The sequence below is a fragment of the Equus quagga genome, chromosome 18 (genome assembly GCF_021613505.1).
Source record: "Equus quagga isolate Etosha38 chromosome 18, UCLA_HA_Equagga_1.0, whole genome shotgun sequence".
Taxonomy (NCBI): Eukaryota; Metazoa; Chordata; class Mammalia; order Perissodactyla; family Equidae; genus Equus; species Equus quagga.
The window spans coordinates 40,762,847-40,774,969 of record NC_060284.1 but is presented as its reverse complement, the minus strand read 5'-3'; the positions used below and the strand labels follow the sequence as shown (position 1 = coordinate 40,774,969).

At 40.1% G+C, this 12,123-nt stretch overlaps 1 protein-coding gene across 3 annotated transcripts in view; it reads left to right on the top strand.

The window, feature by feature from the left end:
• SORT1 (sortilin 1) overlaps nt 1–12,123 on the top strand; it is a 59,019-nt gene that overhangs the window by 19,398 nt on the left and 27,498 nt on the right. For all 3 annotated transcript variants that reach the window (XM_046645197.1, XM_046645196.1, XM_046645198.1), the window contains exons 2-5: nt 704–763; nt 2,196–2,260; nt 11,051–11,153; nt 11,681–11,845. In XM_046645197.1, the coding sequence (XP_046501153.1) occupies nt 704–763; nt 2,196–2,260; nt 11,051–11,153; nt 11,681–11,845 (393 nt within the window). The remainder of the gene's footprint in view (nt 1–703; nt 764–2,195; nt 2,261–11,050; nt 11,154–11,680; nt 11,846–12,123) is intronic.

Genomic DNA, 12,123 nt, shown 5'->3' with positions numbered 1-12,123 from the left:
TCTATAATGGGTATATATTATTTTATAAGTAAAGAAAGAAGGTATTTGAAAACCAAAACCCAAAAGCCAAAAGCACCAACAATGATTATTATAACTACGTTTCAACACATTTACCATGTTTTGGATCAGCTTTCACTTTTTTGTGTCCTCACTTTCACCACAACTCTATTAAGGTTGTTCTATTATTATTATTATTAAATAAAAAAGTGAAACAAGGGCATTTGCTCTTCTTTCTATCCCTTGTCATTTTGAGTGAGTTAGTCTAAAAGCAAAAGGAATCCAGCTATTAACTCATTCAGCTATACTGTAAAGGCTGCCTAGAAAAATTTAAATTATGCAGATTGGGTTACAGTTCTGTCTGTCAATGTGGGCTGTGATCTCTTGTTTTAAAGCACCCTCAGAATACTTTCTATATCTTTATATTTAGTTCTGTAGGAGAAAGCAAGTAGATTATCCTAGCTCCCCATCTGGTCCACTGAAGAAAACTCATCTGCTTGGCTCACTTTGTATGAGAGAGAATTAAAGTTTCCAAGTAATTCAGGTTAAGTATTTAAATCCTGTCTCTCCCAAATTTTGTTTTGGGAATCCCTATCCCCTTATAATTATGAACGTAATTACTTTGAAAGTATAGTGTTCTGAATTATTTAAGGAAGTCAAAGATGCAGAGATGTCATTTCTAAATGCATTTTTTTTTCCCTTGTAGCATGTGTTCGATGATCTCAGTGGCTCAGTATCTTTGTCTTGGGTTGGAGATAGCACTGGGGTAAGTAGTATTTTGAGTCTTTAATTCAGCCTAGCAAGAAGATGAGGTTAGATTTGGGGGGTTTAAGCACAGAATGTTATTACTTTCTGAAATTGTCTCCAACCTCAATCCCAGAAGATGCACGCTTGCAGGACAGACTCTGAGGAAGCTGTGGTCAGTTTAGTTTTGCTTTAGAGCTGGGAACATCTTGTGACCACCTTCTTCCATAATAGCAAGATAGACATCCTTTTAGTCCTTGGTTGCTGCTTGGCATCAAGATGAGCAAGAAGAAAGAGGAAAGAGAGTGCTATGTGATGAGAAGGGAGCCTCACAATACTTGAGAAAACCCCTGTGTAGAAGCGGAAAACTGCACATTACACATCTTGGCATTTTTCCTCCAAACTGTATTGTTCCTGTGTCCTTTCTCACAGTTGATGTCAAAGGACTGTGGCGCCCATGGGCTCATGGTTGTTCAACTCCATCTGTTGTCCCTTCCCCTACCACAAAGGAGGTACTACCAGGATTGGGGGAATGAAAGGCGAGTCAGTCAGTTCCTTATCCCTCTTCGTACGTAGCCAATCCCCCTGGAGGAGGGCACTGAGGATGCATTGGCCTCAGGTCTTGAATCGGGGCCTGGTGTTTCCTGGCTCTGTTGTCCTGCCTGAAACAGGGGAGGAGCCACAGCTCATGCCCTCTGGTGTTCCAGTAATGTATGTATCATAGCCTTGTGGCACATGATGGCTATATCAGGAGCCGAAAGAAATATAATTTTGATGCTAAAGAGAAAGTTGTAAATTTCTTATTTTAATAAATTTTTAAACTTCTGGTAAAATTTCTTTAGGCGTGTTTCAGTTTCTTCTCAAATTTTAGTTGTGTCCTAATTTCCATGATTCATCCATTTATCTGAGATAGTTGGTATCTCCAAGATTTCCTGTTATATAGCTACTTGAGACTCCCTAGCCTCTTGTACTAATCTATCAGAATCTTTTCCTCCTGCATATTTTGCTCTAGAAAAGTAATTATTTAAAAGATTAATTTTATGAAGAACTAACAGCAGAGAGAAGAAGAAAAGGACAAAGTGACTTCTATTAGAACATCCACACTATTCTGGCCTCTGTAGGCAGAAGGAGAGATGATTCTTGCCTGAGAATATCTTACAATAATAAGGATACAAAATAGTTCAATCTGTCCTTTACTGTAATGTGCTGTTGAGTAGCTCCGCCTCATTGCTGCAAGTGTAGGCAATGGGACCATCTCAACAAAATGAGCTGAGATTTTGAATCACTGTAAGCCCTAGCAACTTGGTCCTTCTGAGTTTTCAGATATATTACAATATAGGCTACTACAAAACAGGGCTATTGGCAATCTTTCAGATATTGATTTAATCCCAGTGTGTGCAAGCATGTAATTGGACCATCTCTCTTATTGACTGCATGCTTTTGTCTCTCTCCAGATCATTCTAGTGTTGACTACCTTCCATATACCACTGGCTTTTGGACAGTCCAAGCTATATCGAAGGTGAGATGCATAACACATGGCTGGGATATTTGACTGAGTAACATGTTGTGAATGTAAGTTCCCCCCTTTTCTAGACTTGATGGAGTCTAACAGTTGATTTAAAAGATCTTCTAGCCATCTTAAATTTTCACCAGACTGTCTCACTTAGCATACTTTTTACTATGTACTTAGCAACCTGAAGAGGTATGAAAATAAATCTACTTCCAAGACGATTAGGATGACCCGACTGAGGGGCAAAATGACAAGGGAGGATGAAGGAAGAGTCTGTAGTGGTGTGTTTGTTATTTTAAATGGATATTTATTTGTAGGAAGGTAGTATGGAGTTTAACCATCTTTCTATTTGTGATGAGCACAAAATGGTTTTATATTCCTGAAGTAACAATCCTCACTATACCTTCCACATAAATATTATTTATGTAGCATTTTGAGCCCCAAACAGATGGTCCGTTGATCAGGAGGAGGTTCTCAGGTCGGACCTACCAAAGTGCCTTGTAGTGTTCGCATTGGTAATGACAGTGACGGCGTATGTTCTGAACCATAACCTATACTGTGACATTCACAAAGTTTTAGAGTTGTCTTCTCAAAGGTACAGTTTGGTTAAATAGTAGGTTCTTTTCCTTAACCGTAAGATTCAAGACCAACTAACTTCCAGAAATTGCTGATTGTCTCCTCAACGGGAGTGAACCCACATTGAAGCTCTGAGATAGATCGGCCCAGGGTCGCTTCCCCAGCAGGTGGGATCCTTGACTGCTGCTGCTCTTGAGCCGGCAGCCAGCGCTCTCTGCCCTTCAACACAGTGATGCAGGCTCAAAAATAGGCCAAGAGGAAATTGCCATCTTGAAATTGCTGTAAGCTCCATGAAGCAAGGTTCTTGACTAACTTGGGGTTCTCTCACAACTTGCCTAACAACTGAGTCACAGCAGGCAGGCAGTGCATATTAACTGAGTGAATCAATGCCTTGACCTCTCTATAATTTTTAGACTGGTAATATCTTCCTATTTATTTGATAAAGGTTGACAATGTCCTATAGAATCCTAGTGCTAGAAAGGGCTATAATTTATAGGTGATTTTGTTTATTCAATTAGAACAGTAGTTGAACCAGTTCAGACAGATGAAAAGTATCTTGTTTTGGAGGGAAAAAAATGCATAAAAGATATGTAACTTCAGTAACTCTTTCCAGTGTTTAAGAAATCTTGCTGTCATACAAACTTTCCTTATGATACAGTTTTTCTTACCGGTTTATCTTTCATTATAAAAGCAATACAACCATATCATAAAACATTTGGAAATTTTGAAGGCAAGAAAAAATTCACTCTAACGTCAAGTGTAATCTTAATTTATTTACAATTTATTATCTTGATTTTCCCCTGTAAATTACATCCTACAGCCACATAGTCTTAGGAAGCAACATGGTGCAGCATAAAGTTGCTAGGTTTTGTCGGCGCATAGGCGTGGGGTTCAATCTCAGCACTGTCATTTGCAAGCAGAATGAACTTAGCCAAGTCATTTAACCTCCCTGAGTCTTTTTTGTCGTCTGTAGAAGAAAGATGACAAGAATGGCCACCCTAGAGCTGTTAGGAATTATGCTTTGTGGTGCCTGGCGTGGAGTAAGCACTTGGTGCTGTTAACTGCTGCCATGCCAACAGCCAGGGCTGGCATGTAGCCAGCATGTGCTGGCACTGCTGTACGCGTTGTTCAAAAGAAGTGAGAGCCTTCTGTGCCAGTTGGTAATAAGTGATTGCCTGCCCCCAGATGCCTGCATGGCTTCTACAAATGCACACACACCCCCACCCCTGGCAGCATGCAGGCATTACTAACACCCGGCGTTATGACCTATACCCTTTCTGATTGGTCAGTACTCATACCACAATATTTTTCATATCCCCTCTGCTAGTAACCTTCATCATTTTTGTTAGATTGACAGAATTTGCTTAATCAGTACTCTCTTAGACACTTAGATTGTAGCTGATTTTTTCACTTTGACTAATGCTGCTGTGATAAATATCACGCATATATCTGTCATGGAGGATGCTAATTTTCGGCTCATTTTTTACTAGCAAATGAAAACCTCCTCTCTGATTGATCACTACGTATTTTGAAGGCTCTTTACTAAACTCCTCCTTCTCCAGGTTGAATTATCTTCTATACCTATTGCCTCGATTACTTTTTTGCTTGCCTTCTGAACTCACTCTTTATTCTCTACATTGTTCTTTAGTCCAATGACTGGAAATGGACCTGACAGGTCCCCGAGTCATACTTAAGGGCAGTGAAATATGTTTTCACGGCTTTTTCCCCCATCTTTTGCTTTTCGGTATTATGCTTACTTTAAGACAACCAAAAGCAAACCAGAAACAGTATCACTATGTTACCATGTAAATACCTACCACAGTCTGATTCAGACCTTTTTCATCCTGTGTTTGTTTGGTCTTGTGAGAAGCCCATAACATACACTTAACTAGAGAGCAGTCCTATTTGTTTCTGGTATAGTATCATGTTACTACAGTTCTTTCTCTTCATGTTGCATGGCAGGGGTTTTTTTCTTTTTACCAAGGTCATTTTGAATATTAATTATTTCCACCGTGCTGTGAAGTGAAAACTCTTCCAGAGTTTAGGTGGAAACTGTAAATATGCCTTGTTACCTCTCCATCTGGGCTGGCCTAGTCTGAATGACTCATGTTGTTGAACCCCCAGCCAAGAGGCACATGTTGCTTTAGAAATGGGAAAGGGAGGGAGCAGTTTGATCAAAATGAGTCCTGAATATGCTGAGGTCACCCAACTGAGAAATAAAATAAAAGCTTCTTGAATCCACTCTGAAGACTCTGCTGTTTTTCACAGCTTTAATGATTATTATTTATTGGATTAACTTTCTCTGCTAAATCTTATGAGGTCAAAGGTTTACTTGGGATTCAATAAAAGGCAGCTGATCACGTGCCCCTCTCTGAGAGTGCGGCATGGAGCCCCACCGGAATAGAAGGAAGCTGTCGCTGTTCCCTGTGCTGAGTTATGGGGAGTATACTTTAGGTTGTGAAAAAGAATCGTTGAAAGATTTGGGAGATAATAAAGTCCTTAGGCATTAATGATTAGGTAAAATTGAATAATATATTATTATCTCCCATTTAAAGACATCATGTTGGAATAGTATAAATTTTTATTCTCTGTTAAGGAGAATTCACATAATAGATTGTAAAGTGTATTTACCTCTCACTTGCAAATATGAAGTTAAAAAGGAAATAAACTAGCTATAGTTTAGATGGTGATTTGATTTTTGGCAACTAAACAATGTTTTGCACCTTTTTGTTTTATGGCCTCTTGAGTCTAACTTTCCATTGTAAGATCCACATAGTGAAGCACACGTGAGCGTTATTCTGCACCAGAATTCTGTACCCGATTACCACAAAACTGCTGGGCTGTTTTATTTGTGATTTTTATTTCTTATTGAGAGTTGTTCAAATTTGGGAAATTAATAAGGGAATCTCTAAGAAATTTCATGTTAAAATTTATTCCATAGTCAGTGTAAGTTTTCCAGGATGTTACTTGAGGTTAAGTAAAGAGCAACTTAAAGGCGTACAAGAGATGTGAAAGCGAATACAGTAGACCAGCTTCTCCAAGGCGCCTTGTGTGACGGCCTTTTTAATGACGTGCTCGGTTCAGTTTGCACTGCAGTAGGTTACTAACAGTGATTGCATATTTTAGTTACAAGGTTAGCATAAGTTCCATTTATAAAATGTATTTCTCTGCTTTTTTTTTTCTTAAAGAAAAAGTCTATTAAAATGTATGACGGTGGCATTTTACTACAACTTCACTTGTACAAACTTGGGGCATATAAAAATCATGTAACTAGGTGGTTTTAATCACTTAGGAAATATTCCCATGAAAATACCTATTCTTAGAGTTATCTTGTCAATCAAAGCAAAATAAGGACCCCAGATACGAACTCATCTTCCTTCTGATAAAAAATTCTGTGATTTTATTTGCGTCGTCTTACCGTCTTTATTTTCCCACTTGTATTTTAAAAATTTCCACAGAAAGCATGCATCCTTTCCCAATAAGGATTGAACACAATAAAATATTAAAATAAAAACACAGAGAGCCAGCCTTGATGGCCTAGTGGTTAAAGGTCAGTGCTCTCCACTTTAGCCACCCGGGTTTGGTTCCCGGGCTCAGAACCACACCACTTGTGTGTGGGTAGCCATCCTGTGGCAGTGGCTCACACAGGAGAACTAGAAAGACTTACAGTTAGAATATACAACTATGTATTGGAGCTTTGGGGAGGGGGAAAAAAATGAAAAAGAGAGGAAGATTGGCAACAGATGTTAGCTCAGGGCAACTCTTTCCCCTCAAAAAAAAAAAAACAAAACACGTAAGGTAGCATTAGACAGTTGGGGTGAAAAAAGAGACTGAATTATTGGGAGTTTAGTTTAATGTAAATTCAAATTCTGCCAATTTTACCTGGTGATGATTTCATGTCTGTGGTTCTTTTGGCACATTTTAATAAGCTACATTCTCCCTATGGATCTTTTAACTAGAAATCTCAACCCAGTCAATCCTCATTATTCACAATAGTTATGTTCTACAAAGTCTCCATGGGTACAGAGTGAATACAGAACCCTTGCTCCTCGGGGAAATACGGAGTTAGGTTTCTGCAAACCTCTGGTCACAACATTCATTTTCATCAATTGTGCAATACGTAACCTTGTTTTATGTGTGTTTCTGTTTAGAGATACCTTATTTAATATGTATATTGTTGATTCATTAACATTGAGCTCACAACCAACTCATGCCCGAAAGAAGCTTATCTAACTCAAGTATTCTCTCCATAAAGCCCATCCAAGCCTTCTTGTGCCCAGGAACTCTAAACAGCACCTCAGCACTATCCTTGGGGGCTATTTGAAGTAGCGAAAGCACCAACAAAAAGCACAAAAATGTAAAATGCATGGTACTAAATAGACCATGAAGAAGATTCTTATTTACAGTATAAGAGCTGAAGTGAGAAGGCAGAGCGTCCTCTTGTTGGACCTCAGCTGGGGAACGTGTGCACTGGGTGACTCGGATTTTTCACCACCCTGTGCATGTCTGCAAATGACTCCAAAGGTGCCCGAATATTGATTTGGGGTTACAAATAAATTTTACTGAGAAGGCAAATTACTCATGAATAATGAGGATCGACTGTATAAGCTTTCTCAATTAGAGAAAACTACAAAATTATAATTATTTTTTTAAGAATTTGTTGTCATCCTTGTTGCTTTTATGTTGCTATTTATAGTGACTTAATCATGGCAAAAATGAACTAAAGGAATAGAGAAATGATTAGGCCCAAAAGCAACTCAAACAAGGATATCTGAGCTTGTTTAATTGTTGAGAGAAGTAAAGTGTAAGATTCTCTGAGATAGTGTAGGACGCTTTACTCTTACTTCTCATGAATGTCTGCAGCTCAAATGCCTGATGTCACAAGTCCGTATATGTTGTTAATGAAAAGTGCTCAAAAACAAGGCTGTAATTCTTGGTTATTGACATTTGGGTTGAGTGTCAACGTCTGAGTCTTCTGGAAGAAACACTTTGAGTGCGTCATCTTAGCTAGGAGTTTTGGTACTCTCTCTTGCCAGAAGTCCATGTGATGATTACTTCTTTTTTTTTTTTTTTTTTTTGTAAGATTGGCCCTGAGCTAACATCTGTTGCCAGTGTTTTTTTTTCCTTCTTTTCCCAAAAGTCTCCCAGTACGTAGTTGTATATTCTAGTTGTGAGTGCCTCTGGTTGTGCTGTGTGGGACACCACCTCAGCATGGCTTGATGAGCAGTGCCATGTCCATGCCCAGGATCTGAACTGGCGAAAGCCTGGGCCGCCAAAGCAGAGCGTGTGAACTCAACCACTTGGCCACAGGGCCAGCCCCTACTTCTTTTTTTTTTTCGTTTATTTTAATAATGTCTAGATTTTTCTAGTTCTTTGGGGGTATTAGGCTTTGTTCCAAAACTATTTGTATTCTAGTACTATTTTCTTGAGTTATAAACACGTGCGTATTCTTATACATGTTTACACCACACGTACATGCAAAAGTGATCATTTACTTTTGGGAACCAGAAAGAGCAGATATTAGGATTCATGTGTAGAATTGTTATTAAAAAAGACTTGTATCTAAAGCAGATGGTTTCACAGGGTTTTGTTAACTGGCGTGACTGCTATTCATAACTGTTAATTATCATATGGAATTTGAAAAGTAGACATTTTTCAAGGTGTTTCATTGATTTCCTCTCCATGGGATATGTTGTATGCTGATATATATGCTGATAGAAAATAAAGTTACTTTTAAATGAAGTGTTATGTTAACGTATATCCTGGATCCAACATGGCCTTGACAGACCCCTGCGTAAGTCCCAGCAGGTTGATACTAGTCCTTTGTGTTCCAGTTGTGTAACTGGCTAAAGTACCAGAGTGTTGTAGCAGATGATTTTTTGTTTTGCTGTTTCTTTCTTTTTCTGAAGAGCAGGAACGTGTTTGTTGTGCCTAGTTCTTAAAAAGCAAGAAGGCTTGCCAACAGGGCTGTGGAGGTTCCAGGGGGATATCATGAAGGAGGGGAGGTTTGTAAGCTGGTGGTAATCAAGCTGCTGCAAACCCCTGTGGAAGGTTGTCTGAGCGGTTGGTGATGTGTTGCAGTGTGGAGCTAGGAGTTGTTTACGCACCTCTCTTGGTCTGCTGTTGGGAAGACAAGAGCTCTTCTTGTACTCCACAGCCAAAAGAGGGTAGTATAGGCATCTGTTGGGTAGTGCCTAATCCCTGTTTTATTTATCTAGGAATTTTCTCTGTGTGTGTGCTAAGAGATGGTAAGGTGATTGAGAAAAGCTAAAGCCACGTGTAGTTTGCTTTAGCATACTGTCGGGGACCTGTGCAGACACCCCAAGATGCTTCCCTCCAGTCTCTCTCAGCTTCCTCTTAGCTCATCTCTGCTGCCAGGCCACAAGCCCTGGCAAGAGGGAGGAAGACTGCAGGTTGTAAGAGAAAAACTCCTCAGAAATAATTAAAAATTGTCTCTAATTTGGGGCTGAGAGTTAAGAGAACTGGATTATAGTTTGAATTTTGCCCTTAATTAACTGGTTGACTTTTGATAAATTGCCTCCCTTGTACCTTCTCGTCTGTGAAATGAGAGAATTGGACAAGATGTTCTCTGCAGTCCCTTGCGTCTCTCATGTTCTATGGATCCGTGATTCTTTATCTGTTGAGGCTGCTGCCAAAATTTGTACCATCTTTTAAGTCATATATTCTACCAGCGAAGACCACTGCTCATTGCATTGATCACTGGGCAACTAATTTGCAATACACAGTGGTCTTCACTGATGAACATTCAAATTTAATGAATGTTAAGATTTAGCATTCTGTATCATGTTTTAAGAGAACTGTACATGGTATTAAACCTGTCAGAGTTAGACAGCTACTGATTTTTTTGCTTTTATTTTTCTAAATCTAAACGTGGATTCAAATACGTCTCAAAGATAGTGTTGGAATGAACTTTCGGGAAAAGCTTTGAGAACCCAAGACCTGAGATTAAGTTTGTTTTTCCTGGTTTGTTTTGTGTGCTGCGTGCGTTGGAGACTTGTGCCTACGGGTGACAACCTCTGGGGAGGCAGGGGCGGTGGGGGAGGGAACTTCAGGACTCTTGCTACTGAACTTACAGTTTTATCACTGGTACGGTGCATTACTAGATTAGTTAGGAGGCCTTTGGCTACATTTAGCAGAGATCCCAAGTCAAGCTAGCTTAAATAATAAGGGAATTAATGGCTCATAACTAAATACAGAGGAAGGACGGGCTTCAGTGTTGGTTCAGTCCAGTGTCGTGGGCTCTGCCTCTCTGAAATTCCAGAATTACCTCAGCAGTGCTCTCCACTTATATTGGCTTCATCTTCAAGTTGTACTCTCATTGCGTCAAAATGCCTATAGCGATTTTTTTTTCGAGGAAGATTAACGCTGAGCTAACATCTGCCAATCCTCCTCTTTTTTGCTGAGGAAGACTGGCCCTGAGCTAACATCCGTGCCCATCTTCCTCTACTTTATATGTGGGACACCTGCCACAGCATGGCGTGCCACGTGGTGCCATGTCCGCACCCGGGATACGAACTGGCGAACCCCACGCCACCAAAGCAGAACATGCACACTTAACTACTGCGCCACCCGGCCGGCCCCCCATAGCAATTTTTTGCTTTGCATTCACATACTACAACATTGGGGTTCTCAACCTTGGCATTATTGTCGTTTGGGGCCAGATAATTCTTGGTTGTTGTGAACTGTCCTGTGCATTGTAGGATGTTTAGCAGCATCCATGGCCTCTACCCACTAGATGCCAGTAGCACCTCAGCTCTGAATTGTGATGATCAAAAATGTCTCCAGACATTACCAAGTGTTTGCGGCAAGGAGGTGGGATGGTGCGGAGTGGGGGACAAACATGCCCTGGTTGAGACCACTGGTCTAAAGGAAGACAGACTATTTCGTCAGGTGGCTGTCTTAAGTGTGAGGAAACGTATTTCCTAAAAGACCCTGGATTTCCCCCTTTTGCCTTATTGGCTCAACCTGCATCACTCCCTGATTCCTGACCCCATCGCCGGGTGAGGGGGTAGAACTTCCTTGAGACTAATCAGGCCCACCGCTGGAGCGAGGGATGGAAGCAGCTCCCCACAGGCAGGTGACTGTTCGGGCAGAGTGAGTGCCTCCACAGAGTCCCTGGAAAGGGGGACGGGAAGCGGTCAGGACCCCAGCAATGTCCATGACCAGTGCATTCTAAATTTGTCTTGTTTTTCTTCCTCTCAGTGAGGACTATGGAAAGAACTTTAAGGATATTACAAATCTCATCAATAACACCTTCATTCGGACTGAATTTGGCATGGCCATTGGTCCTGAGAACTCTGGAAAGGTGAGACTTATTCATGCATTTAGAGAGCTAAGCTTGATACCACATGCAGAGCTGTCAGATATTAATATTAGAATGGTCCAGTGATACACAGCAATATCTTTAGTTTACTGTTACTTTGTTTTAAAATTAAACATAATTTAGTACTGATCGCAAAAGAATGGAATTCAGCACTCAGGTTCTTTTTTGATCCCTGTCCAAGATGCACCAAAACACTTCATAATTACATGGCAGCTGTTTAGCATTACAATGTATACTCCTTAAGACAACATTTTAGTCTTTTGGGAAACTGGCTAATCTCAAACTGACCAGGCTCAAATTCATAGGTATGATGCACTAGCCCAATTCAGGATAGTATTTTTCAATAAGACTAATGCTTGAGATTGGAGTACACCAACTAATCTATTGTCATAATTCCTTTTATTTTTGGAACGAAAATTTTCTTAACTAATGTCTGGTGAAAATGTACAAGAACTTCCTGTGCTTTTATAGTATTTACCCTGAATCTGAGCTTTCCTCTTCCTGATCAGGTGATTTTAACAGCAGAGGTGTCTGGAGGAAGCCATGGAGGAAGAATCTTCAGATCCTCAGATTTTGCAAAGAACTTTGTTCAGACCAATCTCCCTTTCCACCCCCTCACTCAGATGATGTACAGCCCTCAGAACTCGGATCATCTTCTCGCCCTCAGCACTGACGTAAGTCTAGTGGAGGAGCTTGTCTTGCCTTTTGCATTGTTATAGTCTCAAAATATACTGTCTGAAAAGGACCCTATAGGCTTTAGTATTGGACTGCTGTCTAGTGACTTCTTACAACATAAAGTATGTATTTTTTGCACTTTTTTCCTATTTGGTAAAGTGCACAATTTTCATGGACTATCTATTCCAGAAGAGTATAATGTCTAGTTGTTAATACAGTTTTTTTAATAATAGATTAGAAAACAGTTTACTGTAGTCATCCTTGTGCTGCAAGGGAC